General features: G+C 42.1%; 2 protein-coding genes across 5 annotated transcripts; one reads left to right on the plus strand and one right to left on the minus strand.

The window, feature by feature from the left end:
* Positions 1–1,833: 1,833 nt before the first annotated feature.
* On the minus strand, positions 1,834–9,630 carry MBLAC2 (metallo-beta-lactamase domain containing 2). Its single transcript, XM_064439021.1, has 2 exons — positions 9,135–9,630; positions 1,834–6,353 (listed from the first exon to the last, which is right to left on the minus strand). The coding sequence occupies exons 1-2, from the start codon at positions 9,577–9,579 to the stop codon at positions 5,968–5,970; spliced, it is 831 nt and encodes a 276-aa protein (XP_064295091.1). The 5' UTR covers positions 9,580–9,630; the 3' UTR covers positions 1,834–5,967.
* POLR3G (RNA polymerase III subunit G) lies at positions 9,274–25,828 on the plus strand. 4 transcript variants are annotated; one of them, XM_064439024.1, is made up of 9 exons: positions 9,274–9,411; positions 10,112–10,254; positions 12,229–12,351; positions 14,320–14,449; positions 18,391–18,453; positions 19,184–19,234; positions 22,565–22,635; positions 23,508–23,636; positions 24,081–25,828. In XM_064439024.1, exons 3-9 carry the CDS (start codon positions 12,238–12,240, stop codon positions 24,165–24,167), a joined length of 645 nt encoding a protein of 214 aa, XP_064295094.1. In that variant the 5' UTR covers positions 9,274–9,411; positions 10,112–10,254; positions 12,229–12,237; the 3' UTR covers positions 24,168–25,828. The 4 variants fall into 4 exon arrangements, with proteins under 4 accessions (XP_064295094.1, XP_064295092.1, XP_064295096.1 ...); XM_064439022.1 differs by lacking the exon at positions 9,274–9,411 and adding an exon at positions 9,712–9,833; XM_064439025.1 differs by lacking the exons at positions 9,274–9,411; positions 10,112–10,254 and adding an exon at positions 10,265–10,815.
* The last annotated feature ends 179 nt before the right edge of the window (positions 25,829–26,007 follow it).

Below are 26,007 nucleotides of genomic sequence, written 5' to 3' on the forward strand. Positions count from 1 at the left end.
GCTCCAGCGATGGCAGATTTCAGATATTGTGAAGGAAAAGAGGACATTTCTCAGCGTGAGGTAGAGGGGGAGAAAATGTGGGGGGACTCAGGCAGAGGCATAGAAGTCTGGGTATGTGTGAGGAAGCAGCAGCAGAGGCGGTGGGATGAAGAACGCTGGTAAGAGGCCAGCAACATGAGGCAGTTGAGGGACCAGAAAGTGAAAAAGTGATGGAAAACAGCAAGGAGTAGGAGCAGGCAGACCTGGAACCGCTAGTTTTAAGCAGACATTCTGCTTCTCTGCATGAGGATGGTGCCAGGTGACCTCAAGATGTTCTCAGCCCTCTACTTCTTATGTGTCTGCAAAGAAGCGCAATATAGCATTTAATTTCTCATCTGCAAATTGAACCTGTCTCCTTCTCTGCTGAATGCCAATGAAAAATACTCATTTTTGTTGCTAGGACAACTCACCATACCAGATTTGATGTCAAATATGATGATTTTCACAGTCCATGTAGCAAACGTCCTTCAACTCGTCAGCAAGCCCATTGAGAAAGGAGCAGTGACAGTGACGGTTTCAGCTGACACCTTGGTTTGCTACTGCTCCTGCTTCAGGCACGGCAGAAATGCTTGTAACCGGGGCACCGACATCTCTCTGCCCTGTGCTGCGGTGACACAGTGTGGCTGACTCTGGATGTGCATCTGAACTCGTCACTGCCCCAGATGACAGAGAAAGGCTTTGCATGTCCTTCAGCAAGGCCCAGAGTGGAAGCTGTGGGTTGCTGCATTTAATAAACCTAGATAGGGGGTGTCTTACTTCCACTAGAAGTTACCTTGTTCCGAGAGGTGTAACAGGGAACTGGGTGGGGGACCCTAATAACCTACTCTGAGAAGTGGAGCCTCCCAGCTGGCTGCTCCTGGTTTCTTGTTCTTTAGCTAAAACCGACATTGTAATATTTTAAAATTATTTTAATTGCCTGATTTCCGTCAGAATTACTTAACCATTCATTTCCCTCACAAAATCATCTTATTTCTACCTGTATTTCCCTTCAAATTCTGTCCTCATCACCCATAAAATTAAAATTTTAACAAGGCAAAGTAGTTCTGAAAATAAGACTGTATTTGTGCTAATATGCGAAGAGATTGACTTGAAGACTGCAGCGTGACCCTGGAGCTCCTGGGAGGAAAACAAGTGCAGCATATTAACTGTACAACCACATGTCCCGCCATCGGTTGTCTGGAAGGAAGCATATCTTCATCTTTGAATGAACATGTGCATTTCACCTTCTTCATTTATTCCTGACTTTATACAGGCACATTTCTGCTCGTTTTCGTGGCAGCAGCTGCTTCTGTTATTCAAGGACTAATTTCCGTGAAACTTCTACAGCTTATCAGTTAATAAGGAGTCTTATCAGAAACTAGACAGCAAGCATGCTACGAATTATTTCAAGCTCCAGTTAGGTGCTGAACGGAAGCTATGCAGCCATTTTTATTTCAAGTAAACAGCTGTTTCTAGCTACTATCTTATGCAGAAATAATAATCTACATCACCACAAACTGAAACTGACCCCATAAACACACTTCCATCACATCCATGTTTTCTGTGTGTGAATTCTGTGGAAAAACTAATTCTGATTTGTGTTAAAACACGGCAGGGTTTTTTTAAGAAGTACCCACTCATAGTTTGGTACAAGCTTTGCATCATTGCCTATGATATGTAAACATTTCTAACAGAGTCACTTGCTTAGAAGTGTAAAAAAAACACTGCTAGCAACTTCTACAGCTTTTGCACTCCATTTAGCAAGAAAAAGTGCTTCTCTTAAAAATTACCTAGAAATTATGACTGGGCTGCATAGGATTTATAACGTTTTTTATTATGATTAGCCACAATAACATTATTTTTTTAATGTGTAAACTGTTGTTTAACATCACAAAAGTCTCAACAGATTACAGAGCAAAACTTCCCGTCTGATTTTGTTTTTAATTCCACAGTCTGCTCAAAACTGCATTAACATACATTTAGATTTTACAAATAAAATCAACGTAGTTCTAAATGTCCAAGATGTTGCAATATTTAAACTTACAAGGAACATTTTAAATATTTAATCCAAGTAGTGTTAAAGGGACACTGTCAAACTCTCATGACTAAAACTTGGTGATTCTTAACAAAAATAGTCAGAGTCAGTTCTTTATACTTAAAGATGTATCATTTACCTAGTAGTGAATTTCTTAAAATACAAAAATAATTACAAGATCCTCAAAAACTACTGTCAATTGGGTTATAGCAGCAGTTTACTAACACGCCCCATTTTGGGCTATGTTCACGTAAAGCTCACTCCTGGGCTAGGAAATGATTCTCTAGATTTTGGTCAAGAAGAAAACCCCAGGCAATTGCCATTGCCTATGTATACTTACTGGACTTAGGCAGGGCTTAACAGGGCATTTTGGCAGTGATCTGGACACGTAAGGATCTTGTAGCTGATACTGAGCGTGGATTTAAACAAATGATGGAGGGTATCTTTCCTTTTGAACTGGCATCCCTCTGAGCCTGACACCTTGAACAACAGCTAGAAGATAGAAGGTTCCAGCCTCGACCCCCAGTGACCCCAGGGCTGCCACCAGCAGCGCCGGGATGTGCCTGGAAGTGGCTGGTGCTGCCTGGCATGGTGTGGAGCCTCGGCTGGCCACATCCCATGGGTTGGCGTGGGGCTCAGCAGGGCAGGAGCTGCCGCTGTCTGCTCACCCATTTCCTCGTGCCAGGGGACTTCTTGGGGTGCCAGGGGGCTGTGGAGGCAATGTGGGGGTGACCAGGGGAACCCTTGGGGCACAGCAGTGTTGTAAATAACTAAAGGGTTAAACTTGCAGCTCGAGCCATTATCAACCTAAACCCAGATCCTAAGAAACACAAATGACTCCATGAGCCAGCCTATGAAAGGAATTCAGGGTTCACCAGCTGAGAAACTTCAAGGACCAGTAACAGAAAGAAATGTCCTCCTGCAAGTAAGATCAGGCATGCCACAGCCATGAAACGATGAAACCAGTAAGAGTCACAGGAGCTGAGGAAAGGTAATTCCAGAAGGGGGAGATTGCGACCACCGACTCAACTGAGGGACGAAAGGACCACCCCCCCCAATCCTCCTGAGCATGTGCAGTGAATTAAAATCACGCTGCAGCTTTAAATTGAAGCGGAGAAGATACAGACCAATGGAAGAAGGGAATGCTCAGTCAGGGCAATGATTATGTATTCAATAGGCTTGGTGTGTTAACTGTCATGTATAAATATCAGAAACAAACCCCAGTGGGTGTGCATGATAAGCAGAAGGATCCCCCAGGCACCTGGCACTGAAATAAAGAGAATTCCTATTCTTGATGCTACATTGGTGTAGAGGTTTATTCCTGATTCCAGTGACAAGCCTTCTCTTAGGAGCTCGGGTTTTACAGTACAGTAAAATCTGGCTTCAGGACTTCTAGTATCGCATCAAATAAACAAATCGATGGTGGTCTAACACGAAATGCTATTTCAACACGATCTCACTCCCCTAATGAATGTTGGCAGAATTTTAGCAACTGGCATGCGTACTGTCAGGCTTTGTGACTAAGAGGTCTCCCTGTCCATGTTAGTGCACAGGGTTATCACTGGCGCTCCTGCAGCCTTCACGAAGCATAGAGCAAAACTACTACTGTTTTTATGCCACAGACAGCTAATTTGAAGGAATTCAGTCACTGCTGGGTAACCGGTGTCACTACGGCTTCATCCGGGTAACTGGTGTAAGCTCCAGTGCTAAGTATTTCTTCAGCCGTTATGACCTTCCTGCTTGCCACCTCATGCCCGTGACTGCCCACTGCACACCCCTGCCTATCGAGAACAGTGTCTGGACTGCCACGTACATAGCAGCATGCCTCAGCAGGCTAAAAAGGAAAACCGCTCTGTGGAGTTTGTCCTGGGCCTCTTCACTGCATGGCTTTTTTGCTTCCCAGGCTGAACTTCTGTATTTCTTCCTCTGGCCAAATGAGGCCAAGATAAAAGCCTCTTAGCTTCGTTTATGACAGACATCTACCCACTGATTAAATGCTGCTCACATTAACACACTGAAGTACTTTAGTTTCTCCAAAAAAGAGGCTATGATCTGAGCAACTTTCAAGTGCTGCACCGCTGTACCTGTCCTGCCCACTCACAGTTTCGCTTCAGCTTGGAGACAGGCACTGCTAACAAGAACTTGGCACACCACAATCTGCCAGTACAAATCCTGGTGAAGAATATATTCAGATAGTAAAGACAGGAGTGCAGTTATCTGTGAAAGGAGAAAAGTACTACCTAAGATATTATCTTTCACAGTTTTTAGACAGAGATGTTTTTTTTTATTTTGCAACTGTTTTGGGTTTTTTTCCACCAGAATTTATACCTATTAAGATGACTATCAATTTCTACTTCCCCCATGCCTTAGACAGAGCTCAGACTTCAGGCCCCCCCTTCTGTTGGGTATGATAAGAGGGGGGAAAAAGCTCCCCATAAAGCGAAAGCCAAACAAGTAAGGTTAAACTCCACTAAAACTTAGGAAAGCATTTGCATTCTTTTTTAGGAAAGTATATATGTCTATATACAAAAATAACAACAGACAGTGTCCTTTTAAGAAAGTTAAATATATAGATATACTGTTAGAATAGTTACACAAACTTTAACCATTTCAACAGCTTTTAAATATCACACATTCAATTTTCATAAGCAAGTTACAATGTCATTTAGCATTTCTCGAACAATTTTTTTTTTTGTAACAGAGTCAAAGGCAATGCACTTTTCATAAAAACCATACGCACCAAACACCTCATAAGCAGCAAGCAAACAGTTCAAGTTACATTCGCTTTGTGGTAACAAGTGTGCCGCCTGTTCAGCCCAGCACCTGTGGTAGGGCAAGGTTGTCTTACAGCCTCCATCCTTCCCCTGCCCCAGAGCATTACCAGCCAAGTCACAATCCAGTCACACAAAAATACTCTTTGACACAAACAAAACCTTTAAGCTTGTCACAGTCCAGTTCTCTCGAATTCACAGAGCAACTGTAAGCAACATTTTATGAGCTCATCAGAAAAAAACCACATCAAGCAAGGGCTCAATCAGTGTTGTACGTAGTAGCCTAACACATTAATTCATTAGTTCACAAATTCTCTTAATTCCTATCTCGCATGCCTATAAGCAAAACGGTTCCCTAGCAGATGGTGAGAGTGCTCTTTCATGGTCCTCTGTCATGGTACAGGCGTTCCCTGCGCCACACTGAGAAGCATGAAAGCCTCAAGAGTCTGCCTGCTGTGGGATCCACATCAAAAGCTTTTTGGGTAAGCTGATGTATCTATACACCTTCCAGCTCAGAATTTTGGTCTATAGCATTTCCATACATTAGTGGATTCTAAAGAGATTGCCAGACAGCTCCTCTGCAAAGACAGAGGCAACAACAGGCGCATCAGACAGTGAGCGGCAGGTGACAACGGCTGCAGAACGGCCCTTGCCTCTTTCTGCCCACAGAGTCCTGTGCAGGCGCTGTCCTTGCTTCGACCTCATGGTGCTGCACCTAGCGCACACCAGGTCTTAGCACAAGCTGTGCGAGGCCTAAACCTGGGTGGGAGTTGAGTGAACAGTCACAAACCTAGTGCTACATCAACAGGCTTTCCGGCATGAATGTAAAACTTCGCATTCTGGCATATATGGATCTGTCAGACTCGTAACAAAAATAAAACAGTATATTTCAATCACAATACATGTGCAAACATGCCCTGAAAAAATAGAAAGAAAAATGGTAGCTTTGGCTATGTAAGCTCCTAGCTTACATATTTTTTATAAAAATAGGAATAGAGTAGGCAAAAATAGGGAGAATTTTTGCAGCTCATCTGTATCAATTTGCCAGCTCTTTACTAATGCATACCGCTTTTGCTTGTATCGTCACTTTCACAAGACATCTGGTTTTTCAACAGTGAACAGATCACACAACAGGCACCGTCACTAAGAAGTGACTCTCGAATTTGTAATGCGAAGCGCTATGCTTGCAATGGATCTCATGGCACAAGCAGAAACCCTGTGACAAACTCCAGCTTGCGCGATGTAGTTGGAAGCTAAACGATACAGCCTTTCCGCCCCAAATATGTTAAAGTGCCCAGGCAGTACCTTCTCCACGAGACCCTTGTCCACTAACTCCATGAGGCGCTGGCAGCTTGCGACGTAGTCACTTATTCTGCTGTAGGGAAGCCAGTCAATCATGGATCCATCGTACACCACGTCTCCGCTGAACAGAATCTTCCGGTCTTTGTCATGTAAGCAAATACTGCCTCTTGAATGACCAGGCATGTGCATGACAGTGAGCTGACGGTCTCCAAGGCTGATCACATCCCCTGCAAACAAACGTGTCACAGGAAAATGTTGGCATTTATCAGGTATTTCAAACACCACAAAGAGTGCGACCTACCCATAAGCTGAGAGTTTGTACATACTATATGTCCGCAACGATGGGAGTGGGACATTTATTTTCTTGGTGAATGCCAAAGAGGTGTCTGAAAGATAGACTTGACAACAGGGGATTTTCCAATTATCGTTAACACAGGCTTGGGTTGTATCAATTGATTCTATTCCCACCCCAATAAAGTAAATGTGAAAAGAAATGTGACAGGGAAAATGAAACAGGACCACATCTAAGCTGGGCCTCCTTTGAAAGTTTACCACGTAGACATTTCATCATTTATTATAATTTTGCCCTCACTTAATTCACCTAGAATGCCACTGCTGTTACTTTTGAAAAGCAAAATGACCAAACATAAATTGGTGGAGGAGAACCAAGACTGGCCTCCACACACTTTCTTCATCCCATTCCATCAGACACATAAAATTAGAACTTTCTTAACATTAGGTAGGGTTTTTTTGCCAGCTGAAATGTGAATGCCTTCTCATTGTACTGGTCACTGAACTGGTACTTTCAGCAAAAAGTCAGTCCATGGATGGAGAACAGGCCAAGTAAGTCTGCTGTTGATTTTAAATTGTAATGCCAGCTAAATGATAAGTGTGCAAACCCCATTAACTTACAGGTGGTAAATATGTAAACTTTAGGGCCGCATAGGGAAAGATGACCATCGTATAAGGCAACCTTCCCAGAAGCAGCTGCTTAACAACTATATGAAAGAATTCTGAAAGAAATAACATCCAGTACTATTATAAAACAATGCTTAAAACTGTAAAACACATTTCACATTTACACATTTACACATTTCCTTGTGTAAAACACAAGGAGAACAATAAAAAGGCACCAAACCTCTACTCTATTAGAAATCTGGAAGTTACAGATCTGTCTCACGCCAGAGACAGGCATGCCACGAATTTGCTTAAGACTCAGCGAACCTAAAGGTACTTAACTCTTGAAAAGGCAGAACTTGTGACAGGACCTGATCCACTTTGGTACTCAACTGAAAATTTCAGGATTACTGAAAACGCTAGAAGAGCGTTTGTAGGGCACTGAATAGCTAACATCTGACCACGCTGCACCCAACACGGAAATTGACCCCTATGTCTGCAGAAACAGCTAGTTTCAAAATGATCAGAGAGAATTTTTAGCCAAATTCTCCATTGGGGAAATACTGAGAAGCCTTGGCAGGAGAAAGAAATAGACTTGACTACTGAGAAGATTGGGTAGAAAATGCCTGTGTTGGTGAAGGAAGCAACTGTGGAGATGGTGAAGTTAATGGAGCCAAGTGTTCCAGTGGGCTTCCAGCTGCTCTTGGCACTGAGAAGGGTACAAAGGAGGAGAATGTGGCACCCAAAATTTAAAGGAGACAAGTACAGAATTTAAGAAAAAAAAGGGAACTGGGACAGCTGAAGGAAACTGAGCCTTAGAAGATACAAGTGACTAGGAAAACTGTAAATGGTAATGCACAATAGAAGAAGATGCAATTTTAGCTACAACAGCCAAAATAAAAGGTTCTTGGAAGGTCTGCTAAGATTAAGGTAATGCAAAACCAAAACTCAACAATCAAAGCAGGCAATATGCAAGTACAAGCTGCAGCTTTCGACTGCAACAGAATATTGCCCCTGCCACGTTCTGTATTTTCAGCATCACCAGGTACCCTCACCCCACAGCAATGACACATGCTGAGACGACACGCCACGTCCACACAGCGCGTCTCAGTGTGCGTTATCTTAGAAACTCTGATGTTACTTTGACAGTGAGCGTGCTTGCTCTTATACCAGATTATTCTTTAAATAATTTTTAATCAAGAAAAAACTACTCAAAACTTCTGTTGACTGACCGTAGTTAAACATCACCTCAGATCTCCCCTGAAGTCTTCAGTAAGTTCAGTTCTGCTTTTCCAAGCACCTATGCGGGACGGTCTAACACAGCCAAGAAGAGACTAAGTCCTCTGCAAAAGGTGTCACCTCTCTGTCACACAGCTACCCTTCAACTCCTGCTTCACCACTTCATACAGTTTGGTTGTTTGTCACCAAAATAACCTAGTCATTGTTACCTATGAGGGGCTAAACGCATTTTTTATCTGTAATAAGCCATTTCTGTAAATGTTACATTTAGGTAAATTCTGTAAAACAAAACCCACATTCTTCACAGTCCATATTTCAAGAAATTGCTTTGTTCTTTACGCTGTTGTGCCTTGGCAGTTCATAACTAACACGGGCCACCAAACGCCAGAGCCGACTGACACGGTGCCACGCCGTTAGAAGCCTGAGGCTGAACCTGGGGTGCTCAGTCAGTCACTCAGAGTACTGTTGAGTGACTCTTATGCCAAGGGAAGAAAAAATTCTGAAAGAGGGGAAGAGGTTAGGCAAGCGGAAGGTACTTTGCGCGTTTCTCGGGTTCCTGTCAGCGCTTTCCAGAATTGGTAGAGGCCAGAATTTAAGGCACATTAAATATAAACTCTTAAGAATTTAAGGATTCATCTTTTTTGCCCCACGTTGAGGACTGCAGGAGGTTTGTAGATTCTGCGAAGCGGGTCGCAGAGGGTGAGCGTCGGTTTAAGCATTGTTACGAGAGGCGCGACGTTACTCTGCGACCCAGGGTACGCAATCATTATGCGCTTTTGGCTTTTTTTTTTTTTTTTTCCCTCAGACGACTTCAGCACTGACAGAAATACGGATTTAAACGGCGAAGCTGAGCGTGCCCCGTCCCCCCTTACCCTCCTGCAGCAGGCGGGTGGGCCGGACCGGCGGGACGCGGTACTGCCGTGCCCGCCAGCCCGGCCGCGGCGGCCGCGCCACCTCCCGCTCCGACAGCCAAGTGACAGCCTCGTAGTTGTCGCCGCGCAGCAGGGCCGCCGCCTCGGCGCTGTGCACCGCCACCTCCTCGAAGTGCTGCAGCCCGCCGGAGTGGTCGAAATGAACGTGGGTAGCGACGGCGAGCAGCGGCCGCGGACCGCAGCCCTCCGCCGGCGCCAGCAGCCCGGCGGCGCGCAGGTAGTCGGGCAGGCTGCGCAACCCCAGCCCCGCGTCGATCACCACGTCCCGCTGCGAGCCCCGCACCAGCCAGATATTGGCCCGGTTGCCCGATTCGTAGAAACGCTCTTGGATCCAGAAAATCCCGTCGCCCAGGGGCTTGTGGGCGAACCACTCCAACGCCGACATGATCCCGCCGTTCCTCCCCCCTCCCCCTCAGCGCCGCGACGGGCGGGGCGGCCCCGGGCCCGCCCCACTGCGGCAGCGGCGGGCGGCGGAGGGAGCTGTGAGGGGTCCGGGGAGGAGCGGGGTGTGGGGGGCTCAGCCGCGGGCGGCGGGGGTGAACCCTCCCCTCACAGTCCTCCTTCTCCTCTGTCGTGACAGGCGCTGTCGCGGCGGGGCACAGTCTGCGGAGGTTGAAGGAAAGGCGGGAAGCCGCGGTGGTGCGGGAAAGTCTGCGGGGGCTTGGGGCGGTGGTGGGGAAGGGTGGGAAGGGGGCAAGGGAGCAGCTGAGGGGGTGAATTCCCACATGGCAGGCGCTTTCTGGCCGTCGTGACAAATGTTTTCCCCGCTTAACCTTCAGGGGCATTGGGGGGGGGTTGGGGGGTGAGGGGGGTGGTGGAGCCAAAACCAACCCAAAATCTCAGTGTTTAAATTTTAGTCCTTTCTCTTTTACCCGCTGTTCCCTTTGACGGATTGCACCCGCCTCTGAAAAATCAAGGACTGGGGCGCCATCGAGGGTTTTCTGAGGAAAAGGTGCGATAAGGAGAGCTCGTCCGAGCAGCCGGCGGGGACCCCCGCGCCACTGGCCTTTCGCTCCCGAGACCCTCCGCAGCCATCCCGACCGACGGCCCCAGCGACAGCGTACGTAGTTCCGAAGGCATTTTGAAAGCTTAAATCTGAAATTTGCCTTCTCGTTCATAGAGTAAATGACACCCAAACTATCCATATACACAAAAAATGAGCTGGGGTGCCCCATTAGGCATCCCTCCTGGCAGCCAGAACGCTAGTTGTTGCGCTAGCTTTGTCATGCTCAGCGACTTCACGTTTCCCCCAGTCGTCTGTCACTGTCAGTTTTTGGTATGCTTGAAAAAATCATGAGTTTCAGTAAAACTCCTGAGTTGAAATACTGCTCGTTTTAAAGCTCGTTACTTTTCATCAGACTAATGTGCTATTTCAAGAAAATCTTACCAAGAATTAATTTTGAAGCAGCATTTTTTAAATGGAGCTTTATAATCACTGTAGTGCAAACAGTGTACCTCTCCTTGCTAGCTGGACATCTCAGTTAGCCTTTTTTTTGGTTTCTTCTGTTCTTTGTTCCCTTTTCTGCACACCTAGATAATTGCTCATGTTTGGGGCTTTACTGTGTCTTTTATCTTTCTCCATTCTGCCAGGCTCACATCTTGGTTTTCATCCTGCTTTCAAGTGAGTTTGCTATTTCTTCTTTCTCTCTTTTTTTTTTCTTTTTCTTTCCAGTTAATTAAATGCTCAGGCTTAGATCTTGCTTTGTTGTCTCCCTTAAAATGATCTATTTAGGTCTTCCTGCATATTTTTAGACCGTTTTCTGTGCTGCTGAGTGATGTGGGTGTATGTAGTGTGATTTTGTTTTATCCAAGCCAGGCTTATTCCTGTTGAAAATAATAAGTAGGAAAATACTTGCAGCAACATGGTTTTCACTGGAAGTTAATAAAAAGGCCATTGATTCCATTTGGGGGAATCTTAAAGGATCTTAATCTTAAGTATGCATTTCTTTGCTTCTAATCATAATTCTCTCCTGGTTCCTTGTTATTTTAGGCAAGTGTATGAGAAGTTTGAACTACTTGTCTCATGTGCCCACTAGTGGTGGGAATAGTTGTGATGGTGCAGGTACAGCAGTAAGTCTGGAACAGACGTGTTCTTAACAAGCAGGGTGCAATGCAGTAACCTTGCAATTAATGGCAAACAGCTTGTGGGATTTCTGGGGTGGGGCCTTGAATTGATCTTTACATGGTCTTGGGGAGCGAGGAGTAGCACACTGCTTCAGCTAGGCTTCACTTGGGTCCCATTTCTTGACCTTTTCCCCTGCAAAAAGTGCATTTCTCACATTTTGCTTTACTTGCCAACCCACTGGTCATACAGTACTGAGGTGGAGATTGGCATAATGTTGAAGGTGGTGAGACGTGTCTGTAAATGTAGTTTTGCTGGCTGTTTTTCTTTTATATTCTTGGTGAAATACTTTTGGTGGAAACAAACAGGTTTTAACAGCAGTTAGCTTGCAGATATGCTGGAGTGGAGCAGAGAGGGCTGTTGTGAAGAAAAGTCCTTCAACGCACTTACCTTGCACCTCTTTGGTTATTGTTATTTGTCAGTACCCAAAACTAGTCATAAAGGGAAAAAAAATAATCTGAAGGATGAAGAAGCCATGAATGACAAACACAAGCTGCTTTTTGGAGAAAAGTTCAGAAACTGCAAAATACATTCACAGGAAGTTCAAGGTCCTTTAAATGTTTTTTTTTAATCTTACCTTTTTTCTGGTTCTTCTACCCTGATTGAACTCAAGTCAGTGTATCTAAGGTTTAGAATAAGGTTTAAAATTCCTAGGTTAGGAGGTAGTTTCAGACACGCAGAGGTGGCTAGCAGAAATGAGGGAATGGAGTTCCTTTTAGGCCTGCAAGAAATTTATGGTACGTGGAGGAACTTAAGATGGGCATTAAAAAATGGCTTGCTATTTAAAATAATTTTTGAGGGTTGTTTGAAAATTATCTTAATCTCTGTTAAACATAAATTTTGTAGGTAATACATACATGTATTTGCTACACGTAACAAAAATAAATCTTTAATAACCTGTAATATTTTCAGTAACTCCAAATGGCTGGGTCAGGTAGAGGACGTGCTTCGTTTACCTTCAACATTGAGGCTATTGGCTTTGCGAAAGGTGCGGCTCTACCTGATGCCGTCTGTGAGCCTCCACCGCTGTTCCCTGTAAGTACAGCAAGTATCTTGGAGCGCACCCTCTGCGCTCAGGTAAAGCGTGTTCCGTGTCATGTTCAGATAATGTAATGAAATATGTGAACAGCCCTGAGCACTTCTGGTCAATTTTGAAGCATTTAATGTAAATGTTTTTCTTATTATTAGTTCCTGTCCCTTTGCCAACTGTTGTATCCCCTGTTTAACTAGATTGCTTGCAAGGTGTTAGTTCATTAAAGTCCTCATCATGATTTGTTACAGTAACAGAAATGCTGGATATTTGATTTTGCTGGAAACGAGGTTACACTAGTCTTTGAAGCTGATTTGCTCATTTTAGAAACTTACTGTTGACGCAAATGTAAAAGATTTTGGATGGTTGTCTTGCACCTCACTACTCTGAATTTGAAAATAACTCAAAAGTATTTTATGTGAGTAAGGAAACAGAGATTTTGCATTTGGGTTGTATTTGAAAATTAAAGGGGAAGAAAGCATTTTCTGACTGAGTTTTGCTGTGCAGGGAAGCTTCGACAATTTTGAGGCGGAAAAGTCGTCTTAACAATGTTGCTGTTTTATACAAGATTATGTCAGGATTTGATCAACATGCATAAATTTTTTCTCAATCTTGCATGTTATGACACAGAACTTGTGAGTTTGGCATATAATTGGTGCTACGCTGAGATTTCTCTGAATTTCACCCAAGGTTTTGACTTACTGAACCAGACGTTATATGTCCTCTCAGTCCACCCTTGCAATTAAGTTACGAGATTTAATGGATGCTAAGCCATCTGCAACTGTTCCTAATGTGAATGGGGCTGTTCTGCTTGGTAGAACAAGGAAACGGAATTCTGTGTGAACTACAGCTTCTGCAGTTTGCAGCCTTTTAGGAGAATTACTGGCCCCAGTGTACCTAATGTATGCCATGGGGAAGTTAAAGATGCTTTCTTTTCTGTGAACAAAGTTTCAGAACTAAGTTAAACTTTTCAGGGGAAAGCTAGTGCCATTCAAAAAAATCAGTTAACCCAGTGGTGTAACTACTATTGACAAAAATTTAAAGAGTTAGATTTAATGATTGGGCAGTGACCAAAAGTATGTTACAGTTGTTGGCTGGCTTACACCTGAATTATTTTAAGCAGTGAATTGTTGCTATTACACATTTCTAATAGCCACTTTTTGAGTTCTTATTAATTTCCTGTAAGTGCAATTACAAACCCAGTTAAGGAGCATCAGCTGAGCATCAGCAGCATTAGTGACTTGAAGTGTTGGCCAGCTAGCAAATGTAGCTGGAAGCAGTAAATTCCTTTGTTTGTGATCCAGCCCTGCGACTTGTGATAGCACTTTGGGCTTTGCAGCCTAGCGCTCAGGTATTGATGGTGCACTGTCTGTCGTGGGAGAGGAACAACATCCATTCTTTCATTCTGCCTCTGGCCCCAGTTTTCTGTGTATTTTAAAAACTGGTTTTGCTTCTTTATCTTTCCCAATTTCAAGGTTCATAGTTCAAAAGAGACCCCCAAAAGATCCAAACCTTAACAATTCATTTAAATTCATTCGGCAGAAACTGAATTGTGTGAGGGCCTGTGTGCTGCCTGGTTGTATGACAATACAACCTGTGTCTGTCACAGTAGTCATGGAAAGGGTGTCCACACTTAACGTAGTCAAAATGTTTTAGAAGAGGTTAAGGCCAGTGCTGCTCTGACTGGGGAGAGAAGTAATGGCTTCCGAGTAAGTTAGGCTAGTGTGAAAAACTGTTTTTGTGATTAAGAGCTTAATATGACTATGAATGACTATTTCACAGTTTTAATACTTTTTTTTTTGATTTCTTGATATATTTTTGCAGAAAGAAACAGCGAAGTCATAAAAGGTATCAATTTAGTTGTAAAAATAGTTATGCATGTCAGAATGCAATGAAGTATACTTGCAAAGTAGCATAATGCATAGTTTTGATGGATATTAAGACCTTACAAATAATAAACATAATTTGTACAGAGTACAGAGAATAAGCCAGTGCCTCTGAAAACAGGAGACGATGAAGATTACATGTTGGCCTTAAAACAAGATCTTAGAGGAACTATGAAAAAAATGCCATATTTTTTGGCAGTAGAAGAAGATCGTGAAGGTTTGTTTGTGTGCTTTTTATTTTTATTTATATCTTCAGTAGTAATTATTCCGTGAAGGATTATGCAGTGAAATGCATGTGTTGAAGATGTATTTTGTACCTATAATAAGGAATAAAAATTAGCAGCTTAAGGTAATAGGGAGTTTTTCTGCTTTTACACTTCTTGAAGTTGTAGGTCACACCTGCAAGTGGAAGGCAGCTACTGTGTGAGAAAGAGAGGTATCAAACAAGTATTCCATTTGATGCAAAGTAAGAAACAGCAAAATGAAATATATGCAGCCTTTTCAATTATATGCTAAGCAATACAAGTGAAATAGACATTTCTGCATGTTAAAATACCCTAAGAATTTTGCATTGAAGCGAAAAAATATGTAGTAAATACCAGTGTTGAAATTCAGCTTCCGTTTTAATTGGGGAAAGATGTAGTTACAATAATCAATGTTATATTAAATAGCTGGACATTCTAAAAGGTACTGATTTTTTTCCCTAAGTCCATTCAGCAAAGATAGGTAAGTATTACCAGCAAGTCGTGTGGAATGCAAAGACTGTGATGAGGATAAGTGATGTACTGAGGTTTGCATCAGAAGCAGAGCTGGATTAGAAGCCAAAGCTTGATCTTATTCTACTTGACCTAAGACTGTCTTTTGCTTATCTGTAATTAAAAATTAAACACTTTTTTATTCTTCAATTAACAATAAATGCTGTGCTGTACTTGACTTCCAGTCATACACCATTATCCTGTTAATATCCAAGCTTCCTGGTCAGAAAACTGAGCTGGTGGGCAAGAAGGAAAGGGGAGCAGGGTAGGAAGACTTGAATGACTGTTTACCTTGCTGTGGGGGTATTTTAAGTCTAGCAGTCACGGGAGGTTATTGCTGTGAGGACGTTTAAGAAATCCAAAGTGGCCAAACACTGGATAATCCTTTCCATGCTATCTTGTGCTGATTTTAAATAATGAGAACTGACTTGAACTCCAGAACGTGAGATTTAATTTCCACCCCAAAACCCTCAGAATATTTGAATATTCATAGTGTAGATACGATACAGGTACATAGTCCAATCCCCTGTGAATTTTTGGTAATTTTTGTTCATGGTGCAGTGGTGAATTCTAGAGGTTTTTGAGACCGTGTGCAATTTCTTTTTTTTAGTCTTTGAATGTAACACTGATTAACACAGCTTATTGATTTGCCACTTGTTCTTGTACTAAAGCCCTGTTTAAAATGGAGCAGTGCTGTGCAGTATGAGCAGTGAACAACCCTGCCAGCCAGGCGTTGTGGCTCACAAAAGGCAGAATATTTCCCCTGACCTGCAGCTGGAGCCCAGCAGTCACCAGGAGGCAGCAGGCAGCTTGTAGTGCAGCGCAAGCTGATGGCCCAGAGTGGACCCTGACGGTGTGGTCAGGTAAAACCTTGGTTATGAGGCAAGGAGAACAGATCTGATCTTCATTTCTAGATCCCTTTATGATGGTGGAAGTATTCCAAATTACTCTTTTGTCCCATCTTGTCTTTCATCTTCTGAGTAAACTAATTTTAATCTCTTTGGATTCTCATCTCACCAGAGGCTTGCCATGCACTTGATCTTTGTCGGGCTTGACGTTTGCTATTTCCGTTTGAGGCACAGAAAAGGAAACTGTTATGCCTGAGAGCCGGTCAGGGTTATTTCCAAGGAACCAGCCACTGTATGAGAACACATTATCTCTCTTGTCCAACTTTGCCTCCTGATTGTTCTTACTGTTCACCTCAAAATAGTCTTTGTTTTTGCAGCCTTCTTTTTGAGGTGATCTCACTCTGTTGCTGAGTGTGCTTCTTAATAGAACTGCCAGCTTTGAAGGCTGTTTTTCTACAAACACTGGCAGTTGCAGGGAAGGCAGGTACACAGCCACTTGATAGACTCGAATAATGCCTCACATGTTCTCAGTGGCTCCCCAGGGGTAAGCTGGTAAATTGAGGTAACTTTTTACTGAACCTTTAGTTGTACAAAAATGCCTCATCAGAGGCGTGGGGTATAATTACATCAGTGGTGGTCTGCAGCTTAAAAAGCTTGCTTTAATCTCAGTCACAGTATGCAGGTGTGTCCGGGACTGCAGTATGAGGCAGGAGTGGCCTAGCTTTAAGAAAATCACTTTCTTCCTCCAGGATAGATTATTTTTAACTGATCTTTTTTGCTCTCTGTTTTAGAGCCCTTTCCACCCCTGTGTTTCATCCAAACATCTGGTAGGAATAAGAGAGAGGCAGGACCGGGACTGCAGGCAGGAACTTCTTAAATTGTCTTTGCTACAAGAGCAAATGGATTGTTTTAAACACTTGGCACAACATCTGTGAGCCAAATGTGAGAAGGGAAACATTTTACTCTGTTAAGACATAGCTATCTATCTTTCATTATTCAGGTGGAAAATGAAAGCCACGTCTAGTGCTACCTGGCAATTTTGATGCGTTAGTACGCAATGTAAAATAGATTTTCATCATTCATTTCAACACTCATTTTGAGTGCGAGCAGGCTTATTCTGTAGTTAAGTTCTCTACCTTTCCCTCTTCATAAGCTATGAATCATTAATATTTTCCCTGTAGGGATACCTGCTATGACGGGGTGACTGTCACCTTGGCAGTGGTTTGGAATTAATTCATTAGTGGCAAGTGGTGAGACTCAGTCAGATGTATTTTCTTACCAACGGCATCAGCAATTAGTTCTTCACTGAAGAGCCTTGAGCTGAAATCAAAACTAGTAGTTTCTTTCCCTCCATGTGCTGACAGTTTCCTCCAGCATCTGTGAAGGCCACCTTCATTAAAGGCCCCATGAGACATTGTAATTTTAAATGCAGGCTCTTTGTTGCACAGTTTTAAGTAGGTCTTCTGCTTGTCATCATCATGACTAAGTTTAAAATTCCGCTTAATTTCTGATGTCTTCCCTCTCCCTTCCTTTTCTCTGGTGAGTATGCTAGAAGTCTTTGACTGTAAAGGTCACGGTCTGTCTTTGTTACTGTGTTTTGTTCAATACCCATGAAAATTATCCCTGTTTGGGTAATGAGTTATTACTGCAATCAGAATAAATAATTTTGCATTAAGTGGATTTTGCAGTTGGGCATGGTAATTTGGTAAGAAAAAATGGGACTGATTTAAAAATACTTAAGTCTTTATATTGCTTTTGTCATTAGAGATTGTACAAGGAATTTTATTTTTTTTGCAGTAATATAAACGGGTGTACTTACACTGTATAACTACTGTATTATTTACAGTGAATTTCTCGTTTTAGTTTCTTGTGCCTGGAAAGAGGTTAAGTGGACTAAAATACGTTGCTGCTGTTCAGGACACATCTCTGTTATGCTGCAAAGCTTTGCTGTTGTACAAGTACTTAGAGTCTTGGGAGTTGGTCATGATTAGTCTGAGACACAGCATTCTGAGACCTGGGGACTCTGGATACTCTGTGGTTAGCACAGTGGTGATAAATGTCACTGACTGGTTTGGTAGCAAAGGTTTGATTGTGAAACTGTTGAAGAGTAGAAGAGTTAGCGTTCATTCGATGTTTCAGTCTAGTTTCCCTGACTATATCTGCATTTTATGTTTTCATGCTTTCCAAGGAGAGAAGTATAAATTATAATAATTTTGGAGTGGTTTTTTTTTTCCTTTGGGGGGATGCTTTGATTGAAAGGAGATACCCCAAAAATGCAAAGCAGTATTCTGGGTTTTTGTCTTCTTTTGGGGGGATATAAAATCTAGGTCTTGCAAGTACTTAGCAGATGGTTAGTCCTGGGCATTATCATGAGAACTGATCAAAGTAGTGACATTAAACTGTTTCCTAAGTGTTTGACAACAGCACAAGAAAGTGTTCAGTGTGGGATTGAAAAAATACACTGTATGTTTAGTTACAGGAGAATATCAAGGGCTGTGTCTGGATTGCTTTTTTAATTATTTGTATCCAATAACTCTCTGTTTACTTCTCCATAGTAATTGAGAGGTACAGGAAAAAGTACCAGGACAGTGAAAAGGAGCATGCCACATGGACCCCAGGTAATATCTGAGATTATCAAAGGCTAATTCTTTATTAACCTGTGAAAAGTTCAGCTTTTTTAAATGTTTGATGCATTATCTCTCAAGCAATAAAAAAGTATGCAAATCCTTAACAAGTCATGCATTCCCTGTTGATGGTTATGCCCTTTGCATGTTTTCAGAACAAGGCAAAGTATTGTCCAAAAAAAAGAAAAAAGGAGGGAGGAAATTCTGATTTTATTTATTTACTCAGTTGAAACAACTGATTTGCAGCAAAAATGCAAGTTTTAGCTTTTGCTCAGTTTTCCTTCTTTCTTCCTCGCCATGCAGGTGGCAGTTTTGAACTGGGAGCATACACTGATGTTACTAAAAATAACCCAACCTGATGTCTCAGTCACAGGTGGCTGGGTTTTATAACATTGAACTTCCACAATCGTATCTGTATACCTCACTACTGCCAACAATTATAGAATGCAAATCGAAGGGCATGTGGGCCACTGGATGGGCTGAACTTTGTCTTTTTGGGGCAGACGCCAGTTGCCATTAAGTAGGTGAAATGCCAGTCCTCTCTCTGGTTCCTTGATTTAAAGTACAGCTAGAATTCTGTAAAACTGCTGTGTATGAAAACACTTAGGATGAATGTAAACAGTATCAACACAACAGGGGCCCCTGCCTTTCCCTGGTGTGGGGCAGGGGGAGGATTGCTGCTGTGTATTATCATTCATATATATTAAAGCTATTTTCTGTACAGATTGGAGAAGACTCCCAAGAGAGGTGAAGCCAAAGAAAAAGACCAAAAAAGGTATATATTTTTAAGAAGCATTTAGTAGATGCTAGAAGGCATACTGGAGCTGGCTAGGGAAAAAAAGTGGTAGAAATGTTAATTAGTCAAAATAAATCAGGGCTTTTGGCACATTGTTTCTAAGTAATTTACTAGATTGCCTGTCTTTTGTGGTTTTTGCTTTGCTTCTGTGGAATGTTTTAACTTACTGGAACAGATATAACTTCCTTTCATGCTGATGTACCATATTAACGTAGGAGGTATGTAACAGTGAAAGATAAACCACAAAACTCGTGGTTGTGAAAGTTTGTATCTTTAGTCAACACTCACCCTTCTTCTATACAATGAATAGCTGGATGTTCAGGTTTCCTCTGTATCTTGGGTTTCTCAATTTTCTTGTTTATGATTTGGTTGGCTTTCACACTTTTTTAAGCCTTTTAGATGTGATTTAATGTAGGTTATTTTCTATTTTCCCTGGTTTTACTTTTTTTGTTTATTTTCAGCTTTCTTCAGAATTGTGAACCAGATCCTTCAACAGCAGTTGGAGCTGGTATTGGTTGTTCTTAACAGCAAAAAACTTCTTTATTACATAGCATCATATATGTATTTGTTTTTCAAAGTGTTTTCTACTATGCATGACTGTTGTTTTAAGTTCTCTGTAGAAGCCTGTTGCTCGGTTGATGTGAAATAACACTTGGCCTCCTGTATCTAGCTGTCTGTTTTATTTAGTTTTTTTACTTTCTTGTTCTCTAAGTGCTTCATGTGTCATTTTTCAGTTCAAGGATAAAACAGAAGGAGAAAAGGGAATGTGTAGTAGTCATGGAGATATGTTCAGCTGGAAGCTTTGTTCCTTTTAAGAGTGTCATTGAGAAGCAAGGTAGTAAAGGAAGACTGCACGACTCAACTGAAAATTAGATACTTATTTGCTAAATCTCTAAAGATGCAATTAGTACCTACCTACTTTTTTTTTCCCCCCAAAAAAAGAAACTGCATTGGCTTTTGTAAGCCTATATGCAATAATTAGCTCCCCAAGATCCAATGAAATCATAAATGCCGACTTGTTATTTCTTGTTACAATAATGTTGTGATTATCATAAAGAGAGAGTCACTGCTCACTGTGGGGGATTTTTCCTCTTTCTTTTGTGCCAGTTTCTCTATTTGCTCTTAAAAGTATATTTTCTTACATAGTTGTAATGGCAAAGATCAGCTGACCGTCAGGATTTGATTAGATAAAAAAATAGGTACCTCTACAAGCAAAAAACGTTATTTTAGGTATTTTTTGGGGTAATCCTGATGACACAGGGGCCATACAAAAGTAATATGACTCAGGAAGTTTGTAAAGAGCTGGTCAGCGACACGTTAGCCCTTCTGGTACAACATATCTTTGTTGTATTTTGAGGGCAGCCATTTTAGGTGACTCTCTATAACCGAGTGGAACAAAGGTGAGGGAGTCAAGAGAATCTGCACCAAAATTCAAACAGGCTTCCTACAATTCTGCCTTTGTAGGCTGCAGGAGTGGTTTTGGGATCGCTACACAGGGACATATACAGGGATGGCTTCATTTTTACACTCCTCTCCCACCCTCTTTCTGATTTCCCTGAATGTTTTAAGCCAAGACCTGACCACCTGCCTTCTTAGGGACAGAACTTTGGGTAGAATTCCACATCTCTCCCCACTTACCCTGGGCTGTGGACCACACTGTCCTAGATACCAGCAGTGCCTGCCAAAACAGCCAGAACGTTGTCTGGGTTCAGCTCATGTAGGCCAGCTATATGCATAGGCATACAGCAATCAGATGTATGCATTTAAGCCAAGAGAACAGGTATTTGGAAAGCTTAGATTGCATTCCATTACATCTCAAAGCTACGTGGATGTAAGGAGCTTGAACTTCTGCTAACGGTGGGTCAGTGTCTCTGATTTTATGGTAAGTTCCAGAGATGGCCAGCATTTAAGGAAAGATCTTGCATGTCTCTTTTAATTTCCAGGCTGTTTGTTTTATAGGCATTGTCTCTAAAAGCCTGCAGGGGGTTGTGCAGAGCTGATAATTCTGAATCGCACTTTCCACTTGTTTTCCTTAAAACCCTACTCCATTCTGGATGTGTTTGCTTTGATGCTGTTCATGTGTCATTACTGAGCAGTTTGTCTCCCCTCAGCTCTGTGTGGTGCTTTTGTCACATAATCCCTTCCTAGGCAAAACACTGAAATGAACTGGATGTTACTTATGCCAAATGCTATTGATAAAATACAGTTGTTTTATTTGCAGCGCTTGGAGCTCTGCTTCCTTAAGCGTTAGGCCAGATAAAATACATAACCTCATTAGGATATCCCCTCCATCGATGCACGCAATTTTTCTTTCTGACACCACTTAGTGCAGCCTAGTGTAAAAAAAAAATGCAAGTGGCATAATCTGGTTTGTCTGAAGCTGCCTTGTCCATCAGAGGCCGTGCAGCTACACCAATACGGCACGTTACACAGGCAGTTTTACCCTGCTGAGCAGAGCTAACCTGTGGTAGATACAGCCCTATGTTGTAGGTTCTATGTGGCGGCGCTGCATATCGCAGGAGAGCTGAAAGACAGTTGCATCACAGAGCTCCCTAAAGGCTGTGACATCTCTCGGTACGGAGCTCTTTTCGTCCCCTCACCTGCTGGTCAAACAGCACTTCTGGAGCTGGGGCAGCTATTCCCTTAGTTTAAGGTGCTGTGATTCAGCTGGCTCTTACCTGGATACATGGAATGCTATTTCTGACCCTTGCTCCACCATATAGTTACGTAGCATAATGGCTGCAGGGAGTGACTCGATAAAGGTGTTGGTGAATCGAGGGACTAGGTGAAAATGTGCACTGTGGACTCTAGATGAGAGCCAGCCGTGGCACAAAAGCCATTGTAACCATGCCTACTGCGTTGGAGCTAATCAACTCTGCTGTCTGCCTTTTCCTACCTGTCTGAAGCACCCAGCTGCCATTAATGCATTGCATTAATTAGCAACATCAATGAGTTTTTATCTTTTTCGAGATGGTGAAAAATAACAGTTGAGATTCTGTTCTAATTTCTTCACATATTGTGAGTATGTAGGAAAAAAAGTGTTTTGTGAAGCTGAACGTCATACTTCGGCCAAACCGTTGGTCAACATTGGTTCAAAGTGAGTTTCAGACTGGCCCTATAGGCATCACTTATGAAAGTCAGGCATATACACCTCCATGAATGATGTACCTCAAAGTCTAAGGTAATTTTAATAGAGACGGTACAGGATTTCTGTGGCATTCTCAAGATGTAAGCTCTTAAGAGCAAGTAAAAGAAAACAATTTGTATTCTTCCATATTAAAAAAATAATCGTGATGTATTTTATTTCAGCAGGTGCAAAACCAAAAAAGGCAAAAAGCTCTGAGCCTAAAAGTAATCTGGATGTGTTGAAAAAAATTGAGGTAAGACGCACATACTCTTCCTAAATTGCACACTAGAAGTTGCTGAAGGAAAAGGAAACCTTTAGAATGTTTTTTGGTACCAAATAGAACAACCAGAGCAGCCTTTTTCTGGCCTCGTCTTGTTACTCTGACAGACAGCTGTTCTGCAGTGTGGCAGCACAAGGGAGAAGATAAGGGTAGAGCCTGGCTGGGGAGAAGCTATTTTCCTTGCTCTGGTTTGACTCAGAACACAAGCGTTGTTCTTCACTGGGTAGTGATGTAGCCTCATTGTAACAGCAGGGCTACTATTAGAGCTTATTGAAGGAGGAAATGGTGCCAGAGCTTTTAAATCTATTGCTGTTTTGCCAGTCTGCTGATGCTGGAAATGAAACAATTCAGTAAGTTGAGAGGGAGGAAGCGTACAGGAGTAACTTGGGAGGACAACGACCTCGGTCTTGGAGGTGACTGCCCACCATGTGGGAATGGGAAGCTTAAAGATGAAACAGCCCTGTAGGTTTTATCTTGGTGATCCATCAGTCGTTTGGTGCAGAGGCATTATCGTATACAGCCTGAGGTATTATCAAGTGCGACATGGCCTTCTACTGTCAGTTATTCCAGCAGTGGATGGTACAGGGAAATCATCACCTCCATTTCTTACGCAAGACATACCTTTTTTAGATATCAGGTCTGATGGCTAATGCTTGATCAAGTAAGTCCTTATGAAGTTCTCGCGCTTCACATCATGTTGTTTTAAGCGTTGGCAAACAACATCTGCACAACACCGTTATGCTAGTTGTCTTGCCATTACCTGCAGCGTAACATTTTGGTAGTGTGGGGGATACGCTGTTACTCAAACATGGGGTTGCCTTGTAAAGGAGATTGCCTTGTGACAGGAGTTGGAAAAGAAGGATGATGAAGAAGAAAAATCTGAAGATGAGAAAGACAAACCAAAAGACAAAGAAGATGAAGATGATGAAGAAGCAGAAGAACCAGAGGAATACGATGAAGAGGAGCATGAAGAGGTACTGTTAGATTTCCTATTTACACAAAGTCAGATCCCAGTGCATTGGCTTTCGGCCAGAGAAGGGTCCCCATCTTCTCTGATGCTGAGAGTTGTAGAGAGAGGCATTACATTAACGTTATTTGCTGCACTACCTTGCGTTGCAGTTAATTTAAGTGGGTGTTTTAGATTTGTTACTCCCAAGGAGCTCTGAAAAAGAGATCTTGAAAGCAGAAGCGGGTCCTGCCACAATCAGCATACACCATTATTCACTTTCATCACCAAACAGCGATGCCACTTCTTTCATAGGTATCAGAACTTGATTACAGTATTCTTTTTTTTTTTCCCCAAAATAAGAAAAAACTCCTATTACTGTGGGTGCTCAAGTGCAGTTTAAAGCATGTTTCTCTCATAAATTGTCCCCTCCACAGATAAGTGATAGATTTTTTTTTTCCATTTTGCATAGGAAAATGACTACATTTCTTCGTATTTTGAAGACGGAGATGACTTTGGTGCCAACAGTGACGACAACATGGATGAAGCAACGTATTAGCTATTGTTGCTAGGCGGTACAATGCTCAAGCCTTACACTACTTGAATTCTGGAGGCAGGCTGGGTACCAACAGAACTAACGCGCTACCTCTGTTGGTTTTAGGTATACTCTCCAGAAACACGTTGGACAATTCTCTTTAAATGTACTGTGCTGTAAACTGGGATGTGGGATCCTCCGTTTTGTTCTTTTGCCAGGTGTTTTGCAGACATGCGCCTTTTTAAGGTTCCCTGGAATGCCTACTGATGGAGTAAGCTATATGCCATTATGTTGCCTCTGCACAGAAAAAAGAATGTATGTGCTTTAATCGAAACTGTGCCTAAGCATTTGCACTAGCCAGTTCTATGCTTTAGCAGTCAGACCTTGAAAATAAGAGTGAAATTCTTGATGACTGCAGCAAGAGAGATAGAGCCTTTATGGATGTAAGCTGCTCGTATTCGGCAGCTGACTTCTCTGAAGGAATTTCTGTAACTTCTGAATTCAGGTGACTGCAAATAATTGACTACTAAGCACTTTAATATAAACTGACTTGAAAAGACCTTAGTAATACGGACAAATAATATAATGAGAGTATTTTAAAGAGCTATTATTCTAGCTAAAAGAACTCTTTATTTTCAGTATTTTGGTAAAAAGGAACTGCAGTATTTAACAATGTGTTACATTACCTTCATGAATGAGCATAAGTAATAATTAAGGGTAATTTAATTTAGAAAGAATATATGGCAGAATTTAAGATCGAGACATGACGGAATCCTGGTTTTCACCAGTGGCACACAGATTAGTGATAAGAATTTGAGTCCTTTGCCTTTGTCTCTGCCTCTAAAGCCAGTACTAACTTTACTAACTTTCCTACCTCACAGAGCTACTTAACAGAGCTGTTAAGTGAGACGGCAGATAGCTATCCACGTCATTGCTAATGCATTTACTTACTTACAGAACAAACAAGACAGAAACTTAACAGACAGCAAATCAATACAAAAATCCCAAAAATGCAGGAAAAGAATGTGGTGAAGTATTTTGAGGCATGAGGTTTTAATTAGGAAAACAAGACAAGAATGCTGAGAACAGCAAAACCAGAATGTTTGGAAACATTAAGAACCAGCCACTGAAGTGTAGAAAACCTAGTCCTGAGATGAGAAACTTGAGGAAGTAACAGAGCACTCTCTGTGTCCCATTGTCCTTTGATGATACAAAAGTGTTGTTATTGATCAGTGTTATTGTACGATTGATCAGGGGTTTTATTGCTGGGGTTCTTTCCCCCAGTTTTTAAAAACATTCTGTTCCTGGTAACTAGTGCCATTACCAGGTCTAACAGAAGAACAGTTTTAAAACAAAACCAATTCCTCTGTTGGCAAAGGAAAGCACAGAAGCTTTCCTTGCAAGTCTGGTGTTCTGTCAAGCAGTACTGTACCTCACTGCTGACTGGAACACAGTACTGCGTTATGCTGTGAACTTCTGTATGCAATAAGAATTTGTTCCTTAAGGTGTAGCTTTCAAGTGTTCTGATGAAATTCATATCAGGTGTAAAGGAAATGAAACTAAAATGCTATGCAGGTCACACCCAGAGGTATACCAATTTTATTTTGAAGTGTTGGTAGCTAGAGCCATAACCTTTAATAAACATTCTGCCGCATCGCTTAGGAAAGGTGTCCTGTCTGATCATTTTCTTCTAACACCACACATGCCAGCAGTTGTCTGTTCAGCAGGTGTGCCTGTTTCTTGCAAGTGATATGCAAGAAAAAGCACAAAGATGTTGTGAACAGGGTAAGCGTGTTGAAAATTAAATTTGCGTGCCTCAAGTATAACTATTATTATCCTCTACTAGCTGTTTTCCCCTATGCAA

Source organism: Phalacrocorax carbo, chromosome Z (assembly GCF_963921805.1).
Source record: "Phalacrocorax carbo chromosome Z, bPhaCar2.1, whole genome shotgun sequence".
Classification (NCBI taxonomy): domain Eukaryota; kingdom Metazoa; phylum Chordata; class Aves; order Suliformes; family Phalacrocoracidae; genus Phalacrocorax; species Phalacrocorax carbo.